The 18747-nt window shown below is 44.8% G+C and overlaps 1 protein-coding gene across 2 annotated transcripts in view; it reads left to right on the top strand.

Annotated features, from left to right (window-relative positions):
* Nucleotides 1-18747, top strand: part of LOC118775978 (solute carrier family 23 member 2-like) — a 32046-nt gene that overhangs the window by 9348 nt on the left and 3951 nt on the right. The window contains exons 2-15 of one of the 2 annotated variants that reach the window (XM_036525984.1): nt 2298-2359; nt 3291-3514; nt 7533-7631; nt 9427-9543; nt 9816-9973; nt 13380-13468; nt 13790-13857; nt 14214-14395; nt 14816-14936; nt 15485-15641; nt 16007-16154; nt 17194-17299; nt 17514-17781; nt 18441-18536. In XM_036525984.1, coding sequence (XP_036381877.1) covers nt 2347-2359; nt 3291-3514; nt 7533-7631; nt 9427-9543; nt 9816-9973; nt 13380-13468; nt 13790-13857; nt 14214-14395; nt 14816-14936; nt 15485-15641; nt 16007-16154; nt 17194-17299; nt 17514-17781; nt 18441-18536 — 1846 coding nt within the window. In that variant the 5' untranslated portion in view covers nt 2298-2346. The remainder of the gene's footprint in view (nt 1-2297; nt 2360-3290; nt 3515-7532; nt 7632-9426; nt 9544-9815; nt 9974-13379; nt 13469-13789; nt 13858-14213; nt 14396-14815; nt 14937-15484; nt 15642-16006; nt 16155-17193; nt 17300-17513; nt 17782-18440; nt 18537-18747) is intronic. The other variant, XM_036525985.1, reaches the window with a different exon arrangement.

The following is an 18747-nucleotide window of genomic DNA, read 5'->3' as shown; positions in this document are numbered from 1 at the left end:
GCGGCTTAGGGCTACTTTCATGAGATTTTTCAGTTACTAGGTTTCTTAGTGTGCCTAACAGACATGTGGGAGTGTTGTCTGGGAAGATTGTGAGGCACAGCATTCCCACGGCGGCTTTTCACTTGAAGTCGATTTGGTCCCTTCGGGGAGTCAGCCGAGTGCTTGTTTCGTGAGTGTGCAGGGAGGCCCAGGCCACAGAGAATGTTGCCAAAAGTACTGCTGCTGCCAATCTGTCAAGGTGCACGCACACTGACAAAACCTTGATGTGGTACTGCCAATGCAGATGTAAGAAACAATGCACCCCCCCCCGGCACTCCTTTTTAATTAAGTCATATTGGTTTGCTTTTAAGCCCAGCCAAAACTACCTGTAGGTGTGGAACACATGTAAGGTAAAGAATGTGAAGATTTGTTGGTAATTTTGGATTTAGCTCCCAAATGAAATCAGGGCTCCAGACTGCGACCATTTAGTCGCATTTTGCGACCATTTTTGGAGACAGTGCGACTAAATTTTATTACTAGGCGCACCAGTACGACATGCAAATATGCGACCATTTTTTTGACAGCGTGCGAGTTTAAATTTCACGTGGTTGCATTCGTGCGAGTGCATGATGATCATTAGGCTGTTGGGTGCGACCAAATCATGTGCTGGTGCGACCAACTGAGAACGCCACTTACAGCTGGCTACCTATTTCTTATTGTGGCCAGGGAATGGTAACATTAAACTTTATGGTCATAGAAAGTAGCCTGGTGCAACACCATGTAGCATGATCTTGCACAAACTGAAATTATTTTCAGCATCGAGATCTGAACAGAACATCAAAGTAAACATGGGGAGTGTCCAGCCAGATGGAGACATCCAACACTGTGTGGGAGTAGTGCCTGTGAACATATGGGCAGAGATGCCTTTGGTGGTTTACTGCACCTTAAATGAATGCAGTGGAAATTCAGACTGTTTTACTTTGCCTGTCCCATGGCTTTTGCAGTCATCAAGCTGTAGTTGAACATGACGAATGGAAACAGGCCATCTGAGCCCTTCAAACCCAGCTGAGGATCCTTTTTTAAAACAGTTGGCAAGACTTTTCACTGGTTTCTTTTAATTGATTGTATGGTAGGCAGTCCTAATAATTGGTTGTCTGAAAATTGTTCTTCCAGATTGTCATATAATATTACAAGAGATGTCATCATTGAGCAGATATTTATTGTTTGTAAAGCAGTTTACCATATGTATATATATATATATATATATATATATATATAAGTGTGAGAACATAGGAATGGTTTGAAATACATGATAATTCATTTTCTTGCCCTAAGTATTTGCTCTTGTCTTGGAGAAAAGAAAAGGGCCAGATAAAAGTGAAAGAGGGCTGAAACATTTATTTAGCTTTTCACAGGGTTCCTATGTACTACCAGACATCCTCTCCAAAGTAGTTGTATTAACAGTAATTATATGAAATATTATAATTAACTATAATTGTACTTAATTGAAATGAGACTAAAAAGATGTCTGTTGTTGGACACAGCCCCCCAAATTAATTTGAATATCATATTTTTGATAATATTTCAGTTGAGTTGCTTGCTTTGACCACAATGCATTTAATTCCACTTGTTGAGAAAGAAAACGGCTGATAATAAGTCATCATTGGGTGGAGATGCTTGAAAAGGCTTTCATACTTTTTGCAACGCGTGGCCAGATCGCTGGCAAGAGACCACCATCGGAAGTAATCTGGCACCTGGCCAGATAAATACTGCTTATACTTTGTGCCTGAGTCTGTCTTGTTCATGCTTGCAGTTTCCAGCTTCAGCCCGGAAGGTCAGGATTTTTATGCATGCAACTTCAATATCTGTGGCAGAACAGGCTTGCCAGTCTATGCCTTAATTCTGTCAACAGTAATGTCCTTTTTCTTCCTAAGCCGAACCAGTCACAACATCTTGGTTTCAAAGGGGTTTCTTTTATCTATTCATGCAATTGCCCTGGAAACCTACGCCTGACCCTCAAAACAGTACAAATAATCCCCTCAGCGTTTTGAAATGCAAATAATATCTGATTAATCTGGGGTATTTTTCTTCATGGTGAGAAAGAGCAGGAGCCTTAAAGCACATTGCAGTTTCAGTTTTTCTGATGCACAGTGAATGGATGTTGGCTGCTAAATTAACACGTCTCACTCCCCCCCTCCCCCTTTTTCCTCCCTCCCCTGTGCCTTCCTCCCCCCCAATCTCACTTTTCTATCTCGTCTACTTCTTTCTCCCCCCCCTTCTCTCTCTCTTTCTTCCTCTCCTTCCCTCCCCTCCCCTAGTTTACCCCCTCCAAACAGATGCACCGTGGCGCACCGCTTGACTGGAGCGATGTGTGAACTAGGTACTTCCCGCCATTGTCCCCTGCTTGCTGTACGAGCCGACCATGGCTGTGTGCATTTACGCACATGCCCGTCTGCAGCACAGGGTTAGCAGCCAGGCAGAACGGAAACAAGGATGTAAGGAGAGGGTGCGGAGAAGAGGAGATAACTCAGGGTCGGGAATAGAAAGAGGGAGAAGAAACAGAAGGCTTTACAGGCGGGTCGTTAGAAGAAGAGGGGGGCAGGATGTGAAAGGGAGGCCTGCGGGCCACACATAAAGTAAACAGGAGTTGATGTGACACCAGAAACACAAACACTTGGAGAGAGAGAAACCGACCTTCATGCAAACCCCTGCCCCTGTCCTCCTCCTTTTCCCTCTGGCTCTCATTGCCTCCGGTCTCTCTCTTTCTTCCCTCTGACTTCCCTTTCAGTTAACTCTTCTCCCTCCTTCTCTTGCCTGTCCCACTCCTCCCTCTCTCCTGTGCATTGTCCCTCCCTCCCTGTGTCATATTTGAGTTTGCGCTCTGTTGTAAGCTATGGTCCCACTGCACAGAAGAGTAAAACAGTCCCCATTCTGCCCTCTGTCTCTGTGAGCATTATGCTAAATGTCAGAACCGCCCCGCAGACTGCTGCACTTTTCTCTAGATCCCCAGTATCACCGGTTATGGAGGGAGTCCAAGCCTCATCAGCACTACATATGTATTGCGTAGGGCAGCAGTGTGGAGGAATGATTACAGCAGTTGGCACATGACCATAGGGTTGTGGGTTCAGAACCGGAATGGCAGGACGCTGCTGTTGATCCCTTGAGCAAGGAGAATACCCTGGATATACCTGTCTGTTTATCAAAAGAAATTAAATCTGAAAACAAAACAAAAAAAACTGAACTTAAAACAACAATGGAGAATAATGCACCTTGTTAATGATCAATGAATGAACTACTTTGTCTCACCCCAGATGATCCTACCGACCAATCTTTGGACCATGTGACCGAGCTGAAAGAGCGACCTGCAGTTTTACTACCACGGCAAGTGAGCGGCGCAGGGCGTGACACCGAGAGAGCGGTGGAAAGGGGAATGGGTGTGGGGAAGAACACCACCTCCAAGTCGGTGGATTCCGGAGAAGAGGGAGGGAAATATGAAGAGGACAGTAAACATGGTGCAGACTTCTACCCCATTCCTGTAAGTACCATTTCCTCCGCCCCTCTTCTGTGACGGTGTGTCTTAGTCCATTTGGAGTAAAGGAAATGGACTTCAGACACATTGTACTTACATGAAAGGGGGTAGAGGAGTCCATGTCCTTTGCCCTGTCTCTGTAAGTACAGTGTATCCGAGTCCACGCCAAATTCAAAAGTCAAAACCCAATTCCAGATGTTCTGTCAATAGTGTGTTCAGTAGTGTTCTGTCATTCTCTCTGTGCCGATCCATTTATTTTGTCTCTTGTAAACCCTGAAATGTTTGCTACTGCACATTTTAGTAATCACAGGTGTTCTTGGCTGACTTTCTTTTGTGCTATCAATTCAGTTTGATCTTACTCTCTCACCAAGGAGCAGAATTTCAGTTTGCTTCATTGGTGTGACAAAGGTAAATTCATGTAGCCAAGACACACAGGCTGCACGTCAAACAGATGAAGCAGTACAATAAGTATACAATGATAAAAACTGAGAGAAAGAATATGGTATAAAGAATGAGGTTGCTGACTTTCTGTTCTTTAGACTGAACCATGCTGCCATATACCTGGCAGGCTGTGGTGCTGTTTGCCCCACCCCCAGTCACACACTGCTCATTTTTCTTCATCTGCCATTTCTTTGAATGAGGACAGCATTAATTCAACACTCTCAGTGATGTTGGAGAAAAAGCGTTCACTCCTCTTCACCTGCCACACAGTGACCACATAAACTCTCCCCTTGGGCATCCATGATGATATTTGCCTTTCCCATCGGCCCATTGGTTGATGAGCTTGGACTTGGTCAAGGGCCTGGTCAGTCTCTGCTTTGTATCTGTTGACAGTAAAGGGACACTTGGTGGGGTGTAGTCATGTTTTAGGGCCCTATAGTAGTCAAGTGTACTTTTTCTTCACCGTTTCATTCTCCACTTGTTCCAAATAAGAGCTTTTGATTTGCTCAGTAATTTGATTTATAGTGGTTTGTGGGCTTTTTGAGAGAATTGGTCTGTGCCAGGTGTGTGCTGGGATGAGTTATTTGCTTAGTAAGCTTATAGGCCAACTGATTCTTCAGGGTTTATTCTCCTAGGTTCCCCGTACTTGAAATTGTTTTCCGCATCATTGCATTTTTCATTTATGGGAATTATCCCCAAGAGTGACAAGAGTTGCTTCAGTTTCTTGTGTTTAGGAACAGTGTGACAGTGAGTTGCTAGCGGTCTCAGTTAGGGTAATGTGTAGATGTGCCATCAGATTTGTCTTGAGCCGAGAAAAAATGAGGAAGCTTGTTGTTCCCAAACCCTGGAACAAGAAGAAATGGACCCTAGCTTGCCCCACACACACTCAGTCAAAAATAACCAGCAGCTGTAATCATAGGGATCTGGGCTCTTATGCATCAAGCACTCTGGGTAGAGAAAAGCTGGCCAAAGTGATTGTAATTACAGGATAGGGCAGTTTGGACAGCTAGAGTAGTGATTAGTGTCACCTCCCTCTGACTTGAACAGCAGCCAGAGTGACACTACATCCTCCTCACCTGTGGCCGCCTCCTCTCTCAAGCCCCACACCCTTGTCTCTTTGCTGGTCTTCATGCCCACTCACTCATTTTCACTGCCTCCCCATCCTTCCAGTTATTCCTGCATTACACTCTTTTCTCATCATTTAAGCACCAGTGGCTCAGCAGGAACTCTCAGATGTTTAAAATTCATGCAACATATCAGTTTGTTCTTAGTTCATAGCCTGTGCCAGATATGTGTTAGCCTCAGGCGCTGCACATACCGCTGCTATGTATGTCTTCCAGTTCTAAGACCTCCAAAAACTCTCTCATGTACCCACAGCATTTGAATGCCGATCTTGTAGCACTAATAATGGGAAAACTGAGGCTGATGTGGGGGGGGCATTTAATTGTAAGGGGGCAATTAATTGTAAGCCCTCTACAGGAAAGGTGGGTTTGCAAAATTAGCTCAGTAGCAAAAGCAAAAGCAGGAAGTACCATTAACACACCACTTACTGTAGGAGGCAAGTTTTATTTGTGATGCTAAATAATATATAAGAATAAGAATAATCATGGCTGCTTAAAGAATACTCTCCCACAGTTCCACTTTTTCCACTCATTTCCTTAATGCCAATGTGCTACTGTTAAAACACTTCTTTTTTGTTTTGTGTCGCAGAAAATAATTGTGAATATTGTTTCTGATATATTATGTGACTCTATATGTATGTGACTTTATATATTTTTCATATGTTGTGTTTTTGTCAGCAGTTAATAAAAAGATTAATGTAAATAACCAGTACATTGCTTAAATAGCCTACAGCTCTTAACATTTTGATTGGTTATGGGTAGTATAATATGACATAGCAATATTTGTCCTAGGACAGGGAACAGAGTAGCTACCTGGTTAAAAATCTACCTTCGGTAACATATTTTCAGAAATTGTCCATATTCATTCCACAATCATAAACTGCATGTTTGCATGTTGGGAACTGTAGTTCAATGTGGAACTATGTTGCATGTCTGTAATTCAGAAGATGGATAGCATTTAACCAATGTGAAGGCAAATATGTATCCAGAACATTGTTTTGCTACTGACTGATACCATAGAAGGCAACGGGCTAAAATTTTGCCAGATATAAAAGGCGTTTAAACAAGCAAAGCAAAGTCAAGCAATTCAACAACGCTGTTTCTACCCTAATTTCTCTGTGTCCCTCTCCCTCTTCCTCGCTCTTTCCTCTCCTCAGACATTTTGAAGGAAGAGTTAAGGGTAGGGCTGCAGAGTTGTACATTAAACAGGCACAGGGGCTTATTACCAGCTTGACAGGTTAATAGTCATTCATTGTTTTCAGCCCTACGTATGTCTGTCGCAACAGTAATTGTCTCTCTGCCATGGGCAGGAAGATGGAGCATAGCATGTGTCCTTTACGCACACGCACGCACCCTGACACTTCACTTGATTAGATTTTAGGATTTGTTCATCTGTCTAGCGTCATACTCTACGGGGTGACCTCGTTAGCATCAGCACTGGTATAAAGGTCATCGTGACATCAAACATAAGATGTTCAACTTTGAAAAGGACTGTGGAGGCTGAACAAACTGAAACTACACCTTTTTTTCCCAATCTGTCTTCTCTGGGAGAGTTTCACTGGACAGCATAAAAATGGTTGAAACTGCAACTCCATGTTGAAACATGGACACTGCAGTTAGTGTCACTAAAGACACTGACACCTAGAGCATGCATGTGTACATGTGTCTTCATTTGTTTCTGCCCAATATTTCCATGGCAGCTGGCACAGGAAGCTCCATTCTGCCTCAGTTTTGCATCCTGCAGGTCATGCAACCACACATCCTACCAGTATTTGTCTCCCATTTGTAAGGATGCTTAAACATTATTTGCACAGCCAAGACCCTGAAAATATAATTTCTTTATTTCTCTGATTGACTTTGTGAGTGGCTCCCCAAAAATTGCAATAGTACCTTCTTTTTACCGCTAGATGGCAAAAGACTCTAATCAAAATAGTTGCAGAGCACTGTTTTTGTTTCATTAATTCTTTATCCTTGTAGGGCACACACCAGGGAACATCTGTGTCAGTGTGGTTCTCAGTCCTTTCTCCCATTCTCCACCCTTTTATTCATCCTCTGCCCCCATTGCCCTCTTTTCATCACCATCATCTCTCTGTCCACTTTCAGACAGTTGTGCACTCATTGTTTGCCTGGTCTTTATAGTACAGTGTACAGTGCTGACAGAAGTGGTTCTCTCAGTTTGTATCTGTGAGAGGGGGAAGTGTTTACTGAATGAAGCGGTTTGTGTGTGTGTGTGTGTGTGTGTGTGTGTGTGTGTGTTTGTGACTGAGAGTAGTGTTGGGCTGACCAAAGTGGCTCTCCATGTGTGAGAGATGTGTTGGGTATACGAGCTAACAGAATCAGTTCTGTGTGAGAGGGGTGTGTTGGGCATATGAGCTAACAGAATCAGTTCTGTGTGTGTGGGAGAGGTGGATTGGGTATATGGACTGACATAAACAATTCTCTGTGCTTGTTCTCCTGTGTAGGTGGTGTTAAATGGGGTGAGCCAGGCTGCTGCTGATCAGGACACTGAAAACACAGAGCTCATGGCCATTTACATCAAGGAGAATGAAGGGGCAGAAAAGGTAAGATGGCACCTGAGGAAAATCGGCACTGTTCAGTTTAAGGGGGCTACCTTTGCCAAAAAAAACGTGACTGCCTCAGCTTCTGAATTAGTCTCATCTATAGCTCTTGGACTTTGACCTTGAACTCCTTGCAACCCTGTTTTGCAGATGCATACTCGGTGATTCAGCCTATACACTCAGTGACACTGTCCCCAGCTCCTATGAGCACAACAGCACTGTGCTGTTGATCTTCAGGTAGCTTATATTTGTGAAATTCCAATCAGACCTTCATTGCTTCAGTATGTGACCGGCCTGGCGAATACTCACGAAGAATAAACCTTGATAAGGGAGATATATGGAAGTAAAATGTATGCTGTAGTTTAGTGTTTTAGGTGTAAAATAAGTTTAATTTTAAGAAGAGAAGTGCCATTGTTTGGGGCACTCTATTACAAGGCATAGTTTGTTTTGTAATGTAGTGATGAGCTGAGTAGTGTAAGTGTTCTTATTTGTTCACCGTAATGACCTGTTTAATAACACAACCTGCCTCCCTATGCCGCATGCCCAAAATGCCAAAGTAAATTCTTCAACGTGATAACAAAATTCCATTTCTGAGATTGAAGAACTTCGAGATAAGGAACAAAATGTACATAAACATGGCAAAACCTTGTCATATAAGCCTGTCATAGTAAAGTTAGAACCTGAAACCAGTCGGGATGGGAGTGGTTTCAGTAGGCGTATGAATTAGAAGGGAGAGGCATTTTAACATAAGGAATTTTACTTGTTTGGGAGGCAGGATGTGGATGTGCTGTAATACGACCCACTCTTCACGCAATCTACGGTCTCCATAGCACCAAACAATGTATGAACATGCACGCAGGTCTCTCGTGTGACCTGTTCTTTAGGTTATTTCTTGTCTCATTCTGTTACGTCTGTCAGACGGATGCCCCTCCTCATCCCTCATGTTTAACTGGCTCAATACGGCACTGTCCAAAGAAAACTCCGTCTCTCCCTCAGCACTTTGACTCAGCACTTTTTTTTTTTCCTCCAGACACATTCACAAAGAGATGGCACATTTCCGAAGCCAGAAGAATGGCTTGATAGGTCAGCCCGGAATAGTTCAGCCTGAAAATGGCCCCTCCCGGAATTATGTAGGCCATCCAATATCGAGACATTGTGAAATAATGTCACGCGGTTAAACAGAGAAATGAAAGCAATTGCTGGGAAATGTTCTCCTTTTTATGCTTGGTCATCCTGAATGTAGCTGAGTCATGTTACCAAATATAGAGGGGTGGCGTGAATGAGGGCACTTCCTCCGCATCCATGTGACAGTCACTGTTTTGCTTTTAATACATAATGGTCCCTGTCTGAATGAAGATGGAATGATATTGTTCGAAGGACAGGCAGGGAAAATAGTAAGCACCGAGAGAGTACACAAGTGTGGGTGCTAGCGCACACCATATAATGGTTTGTTAAATCTTTGATGCTTGTACTGTCTAGGCTTGTACCGTCTAGACTTAGTGCTTGTACATCAAGCTGCTGTGTGCCATTGAAAATGGAATCAGTTCTAACCCAATGAGCCATCTAGGCTGGGACATAGCTCCCATTACTACTGACATTGTGAATGCTGTCAGGCTTTCTGTTCAGTTCTTAAAGCAGAGGAGCTGTCCACTGTAGATATAGTGACTATGTGGATGAAGAATTTATATATTTTGACAGCTTCCATGCAGCTGGCTAGTATTCATTCGAGTTTTCACCATAATGACTTTACAAACACTTTGTCACTGTAGCTTATTTTCATTTATTTGTGTGTGTACAGAGCTCTCTGTCGGAGACAGTGGACAGTGCTGACAGTGTAGATGCTAGACGGATGGACATGATATACACCATCGAGGACACTCCTCCCTGGTACCTCTGTGTCTTCCTGGGCCTGCAGGTAAAGTCTCACACACATACGTGCACACATATATGTACACACACACACACACACACAAACAGGTGTACATGTTCACACACATGTGCACATGCCTACACACACACATACATATGCACACACGTGCATATATACCTACACATACACACACAAATACTCCCTTATTACATTAAACATTGTACAAATACTAACGCTTAAACAAAGTTCTTTGTACAATGTAGACATCCCCTAGCGAGTGAGTCTTAACCCTCTCACCCCCCTCTCCCCGTGTGCAGCACTACCTGACCTGCTTCAGCGGGACCATCGCCGTTCCCTTCCTCCTGGCCGAGGCCATGTGTGTGGGCTTCGACCAGTGGGCCACCAGCCAGCTCATCGGCACCATCTTCTTCTGCGTGGGCATCACCACCCTGCTGCAGACCACGCTGGGCTGTCGGTACGAGTGGGCGGGCGGGGTTCGGCTGCCTGCATGACATGACTCCTCTGGCTAAATCAGGCTTGCGTTCCACAACACAGCTGAGAGTTACATGTGAATTGTGCTAAAGTGCTGTCAGTCCGTGTTTTACGAATTTAGAAATGTGTTTAAGGTCAGAGGGTCGCCATGGTCAGTCAGGGTGCCATGTTGCTTTATTTTCCGTTTTTTGTATCCTAGTAGGATCAGGGGGTGCACCAGTAGGCTGAGGTGGTCACAATTATTATTGCTCAACAGTTTCAAAACTCCTTTGATGTATCAACACCAATGGCGACAATTTCACAGGAGCCCAGTAATTGTGTGTCAAGTGTGTCAGGTTCATTTACAATATGCTCAGTTATCAAAAAAATACAAAATGTTTTTGTAGTCTTTTCTCTTTCTCTCCTTGCCTTTCACTGGCCCTCTCGCTTAGTCTAGATGTTATTACCAGTTATTTACACTATATCAATAAGTAGTTTTGCCCTTGCCAAGTTGTAGCCCTGTTCCTTTTGTCAAATGTTTGGCATTATGCCAATGTACTCATGAAATGGCCTCAACGCATTACAGTATAATCCCTTCTCTTATAAACGCTAGGATGTTTTTTAAGAGAGCATGGTGTTTGAATTACCTTTCATTTTGAATGACTGAAATGTTTTGAATGAGTGTGCAGGGGTAACTGCCTTGTTCTGATGTCATGCTGTGATTTCAGTCGGTCAGAGTGCACGTCTGTTTTGATCATCTGCAGTCACTCGCAGAAAGAGTTTAGTCAGTCTCGCACAGGTCTTGTGATGGCCACGGGCTTAACCGAGATAAGTATGAACTGACTGCAGGGAAGTGGTTTGCATGGAGCACACTTCCCTTATGTGATGTGAAGTGCACACTGTGTACTGATTGAGCCTGTAGAACACTTACTGCTTTTGATGGAATGTGTTTTGTGCCTGATGTTGTCTGACAAGCATTTCTGGTCAGGGATCTGGTGACTTCTGTGCCTGTGTGGTTACGGTTCTTGGGGACTTCCAAATTTCACAAGACCAAGTGTCATCAAATGAAGCATTCAGCATTTAGATAAATAAACATGAAGGAATACGGTTTACACTAGTCATGCAGTTTAGTGATAATATCACTTGGAATATAACCTTAAAGAATTACATATGTGGCTTGTGGGGCACAAAGGATCCAGTCTGCATCAGTGTAGACATAGACACATCACTGGGACACAGTACGGTTTAAGAAACCATTTGTCATGTTTTCTGAATATAAACTCGTCACTTTGTGCTGGGCAACACCTAATAGTGTCAGATATAGCACTTAATGGATGGATCCACAGCGTGGATACACAGGGGATTCTGGGAATAGTTGATTCTGCAGTGTCACTGAAATAGCTGCCTGTAGAGAGGGTGGAAATGTAACTAGTTTTATTTAAACTGTGCTGACTGAAAATGGAGTGTTTTGTGAGATTTGGGACTTTAATTATGCGTTCGACACGCCTTTTACCCACCTGTGGTCCTGTCAGGTGTACTATGAAGTATGGTGTTGATTGGCTCAGCTGTTGGTGAATCTCGCACACTGTGTCTTTAGCTGTGATGAAATCATATCTTAGGAATTTTTGTTGTGTCAACACATTGCAGTATGCACTTAATCTCACTCACAAGCCAATCTGATATGAATCCATGCTCATCTCCCGTACCATCAAATTTCTATATTGGTCCTCACGTAACCCCTCCCCTGTCAATCTGATAGAATCAGGATAATGACAGTCATTCTCTCATTCCTTTAATTCCATCAGGCTTTTACTCGATAACAGGATGCCATTGAACAGTGTAGCCACTGGCCTGAGTGACTATTACAGTTGTCCCATGTGGAGACCGTGTGGCAGGAAGCAGCCGCCTCCTCAGATAGGAAGTGAAACCCAGACAAAAATCCATTTTGGTGTGTCTGCACTTAAAAAGTTCATTGATTTTCCTTATACGTGCTGAACAGTGTTATTTCGAGTGCCTAAGGAGTCCCAGCCAGTTTCTGCCACCTGATTGAATTTAATCGCATTGTGGGGAAAAAAAATGAATTGAATGCCATTTCCAGTCAGTGGGAGGCCTGTCCTGTGAAAATGAAGCAGGCTTGACTGAAGTTTTTGTTTCACTCGAGCGTATTAAATGGTTTGGCCTCTACACTGGAGATTTCCAGAAGTCTTTAAAAGGCTTTAAGAAGTGCAGGCCCTTGGACAGCTCCATATGACAGAATACCAAGACTGAAAATGCTCTCGTCTGGCCTGTTGAACAGATGTTTTGAATGCGAGTGGCTGGCATGAGATCTCTCCTCAGGTCAGAGTCAGGCAAACTGCCACAAGGTTTTAATCAAAGTAGGTCATTTTAATTTTGGCTGTGGCCAGTTTGCATATTTTAGAGGGTTTAACTATGGAGGAGGATGCCACAGATTATTGTATTATCTGTTGAGATCTGTGGTGTTGTCTCTCTCTGTGATGTGGCAAAGGATGCTGCCATGTTAGATATGGCCCTTGAGCCGTGCCATTCTGCTACCAGGGCCATTTCATTTCCGTTTCCTTGTGACATTGACGCATTCTGAAATAATTGTCGGGGAGTCTGGAGTGATTGTGTCTTGAATGCTCAAAAGCACACGTCAGCGAGACTTGTTTTAGCACGCTGGCCAAACGTAAGTGCGTCTCCAGGGTAACGGGCAGAGAAGCTGGGCCGAGGGAGGTGCAGGGTGGAGGGATGAGGAAAGTGAGTGAGCAGTGGATGCGGAGCGACTGGTTTTATTTGGTGAGTCATGGTGCCAAGTGAGGTCAGAGCAGTGTGGACACACTGTCTTGCTCACTCTTGGCCTCGTCCCGTCGACCTCTCCATTCCAGGAAACGTGACGTGTGTGTATGTGTGCACAGCTGGTAGAGCTTACATCAAAATTGCCCTTTCTTTTCAAAGAAAAAGTTCTTCTTTTATGTAATGCTTCCCTTCCCTATTTTTTTGTCTTAGTCTTTGATCTTCATTCCTAATTTCACCACTGCCATGTTTTTACCAGTTACCATTGCCTAAGCATTTGTTTTGTATTTGTCCATAACAGTGCTATTTGCCCTCATCTTCTGTTTCAGATTTCAGATAAAGACCTCAATCAAATAATTTTAATGATTAAGGGTAAACAAAATATTTTTCTGTCCTGGTCCACCTGTCCTATTTAAATGAGCTTTTCACACTGCCACGTTGCTGTGCTTCAGTGGTCTGTGAGGACACCGTGTGGTCACATGCTGATATTGCACTGTAAAAGGAATAAAATGGCCCGTTCATGACCGTTGGTTTCACAACTCGACTGACACACTGGGCTTCCCTGCAGGTTCTCTCTGTGGGGTTGATGGGAATGTGTGTTGTGTGTATCTCCCCAGCCTCCCCCTGTTCCAGGCCAGTGCGTTTGCCTTTCTTGCCCCTGCCCGTGCCATCCTGTCCCTGGAGAAGTGGAAGTGCAATGCTACAGGCATGTCACACACCCCTCAACACCTCACGCACACACCTCACACTCACATCACACACATCTTGAGTTCCCCGTTGTGGAAGACTTTTGGCAGATTGCCATTGCTCTCTGCGTTTGGGACAGCATTTTAATCTGTGTTTGGAAAAGAAATTGACAGAACAGATATGTGGAATAATCTCAGATCTTAAAAGAATTTGACGCATGGAAGTATGCACACATTATTGTATTTGTAATACTTTCATATGCAGAGCTCACACTTAACTTCAGTCAAGAATGTGGTTGTTAACCTGAAGACTTCTTTGCTCCTTCTCTTTCCCCTCCCAGTCGTTCCAGTAGTGAACAGTACAGAGCTGATGCACACAGAACACATCTGGCACCCTCGGATACGAGAGGTAAGGGGGTAGAGTGGCCTCAGGGCCGCAGCCACACCGTTCCACTCCTCCTTAAACTTAATGTGAACTCGTACGTGGGAGCGCCACGTCGCCCTTCTCTGGCACATTTGTCTTAAGGTGTGACCGTAATGCTAAGTGCACATTAACCTTTTGCAACCCAATTTGTGTGACGCAGTTTATGCTAAAGGCTACCCTTTTTCGAATCAAATTGAATTGTTGGAAATTGAATTTGGTGAGAGAGCAGTGGGGGGAGGGGGGAGGGGGGGGGGGGCCTAGTTGCTGCAAGGCGTAGACTCAGCTCACAGACCCTAACCGTCTGTAAATCCTCCCCCTCCCTCCTCACTCCCCTCTGGCAGATCCAGGGAGCCATCATCGTGTCGTCCCTGATCGAGGTGTGCATCGGAGCCCTGGGGCTCCCTGGGGTCCTGCTCAAATACATCGGCCCCCTCACCATCACCCCCACCGTGGCCCTGATCGGCCTGTCTGGGTTCCAGGCTGCCGGCGAGAGAGCGGGCAAACACTGGGGCATCGCCATGCTGTGAGTGGGGCTGGGGGCGGGAGCCTGGGGTATCCCAGCCACACACAGGCACATACTCTGAAGCGTACCTGTTAATACACAACCCCTGGTCAGAGGCCAGTAAGCATTTGTTGTGGGGAGCTTCATTTGTTGAACACTGTAGTGACATTGTCTCTTTGAGTGACAGCCCGGGCATTGCGTGAGCTTGCGTCTCTTGTCTGAAACTGATGCAGCCATCTTCCATCTATCTGTCTGAGCTAAATAAAGATACATTATGGTCTCATGTATAAGGTGATATCCCACTGCTGCAAGGAATAGGGCTCACCCAGGAGATAATGCAGTGTCAATCCGGTTGGATTTCTCGGGGTCAGTGATACCGTACTGTGTTGGTGCTGTGTGTTGCTGGGGTACAGGAGGGTGCTGAACAGTGTCTCCCTGCAGAACGATCTTCCTGGTGCTGCTGTTCTCTCAGTACGCCCGCAACGTGCAGCTGCCTCTGCCCATCTATAAGGCCAAGAAGGGCTGGACCTCGTACCGCCTGCAGCTCTTCAAGATGTTCCCGGTGAGCCCCTTCTCTCTCCAGCACTCTCTCTACCTCCCTCTCTCTTCATTTGCCTCTCTCTTTCGATTTCTCTCTCTTCCTCTCTCTCAGTCTTCTTTTCCCTCTCCCTCTCTCTTGGGTTTCATAGTTCTCTCTGAAATGCTCACTGACGCTTATCTTATCTCAATTCTTTTCAGTCCAAATTTGCTTAATTGGCATTATATATATTTTGTAATTACTGCCAAAGCATGTTACATCATACAAGTAAAAAAAAAGTAATAAATAACAAATAGCATCTATAAATGTAAACCACTGAACATATGTAAAGATTAACACTGCTCTATCAGTTCTAAACTGATTGATCTCAGTTGCTTTAGGTCACTTTCTTTCTGACTGTCTCACTCTTGCTGACTCACTCACTGATTCATTCTCTCATTGATTTTGCTGTTTTCTCTTTCTCGTGTTCTCTCACTTTCTCTTCTCTTTCACTCACTCACTCACTCACTCACTCACTTACTTACTTACTTTCACTCACTCACTTGCTTGCTCACTGTCTCTCTCTTTTCAAGATCATCATGGCGATCCTGGTATCGTGGTTCCTCTGTTTCATCTTCACCGTGACAGACGTCTTCCCCCCTCAGAAGGACCGATACGGCTTCTATGCCCGCACAGATGCGCGGCGGGGCATTCTCGCCGCTGCCCCCTGGTTCAAGATCCCCTACCCCTGTGAGTAGCCACCTCCACATCAGACAGGCGCCCATTGTAATAGCATTACAGTGTGGAACCAGCATCTGAGGGTGTTGAAGCTGTGGCAGCCATGTTGCTTTGTGTATATGTCATTATGAACAGGTGGTTGTGTCGGTGTTGTGTTTTTACCAATTTGTTATGTTGTGTGACGTTGTTAAGAGTAGTACTTGGAGTAACAACAGTATTGTGTGCATGTGAAACAGCAGCGATGTGTGTGTATGTGTGTTTTAGCAAGAGTTATCCTTTGTTATGAGGTTATAATCCTGTGTGTGTGAGTGTGTGTGTGTGTATGCGCTGATGAGAGAAGAACGGTCGTTTGAGTTCCTCTGTGCGTGTGCTCGCAGTCCAGTGGGGTCTGCCCAATGTGACGGCGGCTGGAGTGATCGGCATGCTGAGCGCAGTGGTGGCCAGCATCATCGAGTCCATCGGGGATTACTACGCCTGTGCCCGCCTCTCCTGCGCCCCCCCGCCCCCCATTCACGCAATCAACAGGTACCTCGTGCTGTCTGAGCCCCCATCCACACCCTGTCATGGTTGGCACGGGCACTACGTGAGTCAGTCTTTCCTGTAGTGCAAAATATTGCCAGAGTTTCCACAGTTTCAGATATCTGTGGAATTAACATCTCTACTGTGACATACTGTGCATGCCGGTCTTTGCCTCGCAGGTTCATTCATTTGTTTGAATTCACCCTTAAATTCACCAGTAAATTCACCCTTTTACTGTCTCACTCACTCACTCACTCACTCACTCACTCACTCTCACACACACACAATTCAAGTTGTTGCCTGCAGTTGAAATGAAATTAGAACACACCCAAGTTTTTGTAGTGGTTTGTAAAGGTTACTTTTGCAGTGCCGAACAGACCCTTTCGTAGCACTCTAGCTCAGCTCTGTCCCCCACTGAATTAGAATTGAAATACAATTTTGTTTAAAGCTAATCCTTATCCCAACGTTATGGTTATAACTTATCGACGTCCTGTGGATTAACCGCATTGTTGTTACATACCAGAGACAGTTCATCTAGGAGACCTGCTGTGGACATGGCTATGGCCAGCACAAAGTTTACTGGCTTTATTGACATGACAAACATATAGTGTATTCTGCCTAAATTAAAGCAAACATTTTTACAGAGAGTACTTAAGAATGTATGCATACATAAATGGTAGAGAAAGACTTGGAAAATGAATAGACACCAACATGCAGGGTGTTCTTTGATTACCCTGCAGGCTATAGCAGGGGGCAGTGTATTGGGCCACTAGTATGGCTGTGTGTCCCTCTCCTAGCATGACTGTCATCTTTTCTGGGTCAATCGTCTGTGTGATTTGAGGGTGGGAAATACTGATTTTATGAAAGAATGCGTCTCTTATTTTAAAGTATTTTGTAAAGCACAGTCCCTTTTCGGGTAACCGTATTAGCCTGTGTCTTTCCTTTTCAAGGGCTGGGATGTGGTCAATAACACAATAACATGCTTTAATCTCTCTCTCTCCCTGCCTTCCCTCTCTATATGTCTTTCTCTCTGTCTGTCCCTCAGGGGAATCTTCATTGAGGGTCTGTCCTGTGTGCTGGATGGTGTGTTTGGGACAGGAAATGGCTCCACTTCCTCCAGTCCCAACATCGGGGTGTTGGGAATCACTAAGGTGAGCCTTCCGGCTCCTGCCTGTGTTTGTGAACATCCCAGAGTGGCCTTACCATGTGGTGGCTACACTCCCATTCACCTGGCTTAGAGTGCAGGGTGCTGGAGGGCCTTCACCTCAGTAGATGTGGCAGGACCGATCTGCTGCGGATTGGTTAATGACCTTGTCACCCGTCCTTGTCTGAGAGTGTGTGTGTGTGACCCCATCTGCCCTGCAGGTGGGGAGCAGGCGTGTGATCCAGTATGGGGCGGCGCTGATGCTGCTGCTGGGTTTGGTGGGAAAGTTCAGTGCTCTCTTCGCCTCCCTCCCCGACCCGGTCCTGGGGGCGCTCTTCTGCACTCTCTTTGGCATGATCACCGCCGTGGGCCTCTCCAATCTGCAGTTCGTCGACCTCAACTCCTCCCGCAACCTCTTCGTCCTGGGCTTCTCCATCTTCTTCGGCCTGGTGCTGCCAAGCTACCTCAAAGAGAACCCCCTGGTCACAGGTAGAGGGGCTCGGAAAGCACTGTCTATAGGACGCAACATCACGAAGACACACTGTCCTTGTTCTAGCTGTTCACGTTTTAGACCATTTCTCAAAAAGCAGTAAGTGAAAGTAAACCCCAGGGAAATCTTTTATGTGGCCATACCAAGCACACACCAAGGAAATGGCCCTTACAAGGTAACTTCATGTTTGATAGGTCCATGCAAACACCTTCTGTAGGTTAGATTGTTTTCACTGAAAAGCCATGTTTTAAATAAGTCTTACAAGCCACTGTCTGAAATCCTTTGGCATGTTTGGCAGTGCTATGTGATGTAAGTGTTAAATCCACCCAGGTAGTCACAAATACTGTGCTATGCTAATAAATGCTTCGTAAACACAGACACACTCATATACCTCCCATTTTAGGAGCCACGATCTCATCTCACATCCAGCAAGTCAATCAAAGCCGCATGTAAAAACACTTCCTGATGCACATATGCTGTGCTGGACGCACAGTAAATTTTTAAAGTGCGTTTATTTGCTTCCTTTTTTATATATCATGCTCTCTGAGCTGGAAAGAACACCCAGCATTGAAAATGTAGATGAAGTGTATCTTCCCATACTTTTCATCTGGCCCAGATGAACATTCAGATTCATTAGTCTCTCTTCACTCTGTCACAGGTATTGTGGAGATCGACCAAGTGCTCAATGTGCTTCTGACGACGGCGATGTTTGTGGGAGGATCTGTGGCATTTGTGCTGGACAATACTATTCCTGGTGAGCACCTCTTTATGTCACTGTACCTGTACCTGTAGATTATCACATTATGTCTTTTGAAGTTATTTCAAAAAAGCTTTTTCTTTCTACCTTTTATCTCGAATTTAAACAAATTCGTTTACAAATTGTTCATAATCAAGGTGACTCTTTTCTATCTATCCCCCAACCCCTTTCTCTCCTTTACCTTCCTGTCCTGTCCCGTATCCCCCTC

The sequence above is a fragment of the Megalops cyprinoides genome, chromosome 4 (genome assembly GCF_013368585.1).
Source record: "Megalops cyprinoides isolate fMegCyp1 chromosome 4, fMegCyp1.pri, whole genome shotgun sequence".
Taxonomy (NCBI): domain Eukaryota; kingdom Metazoa; phylum Chordata; class Actinopteri; order Elopiformes; family Megalopidae; genus Megalops; species Megalops cyprinoides.
Note: the sequence above shows the minus strand (reverse complement) of the source record. Positions and strands in the feature narration are given on the sequence as shown.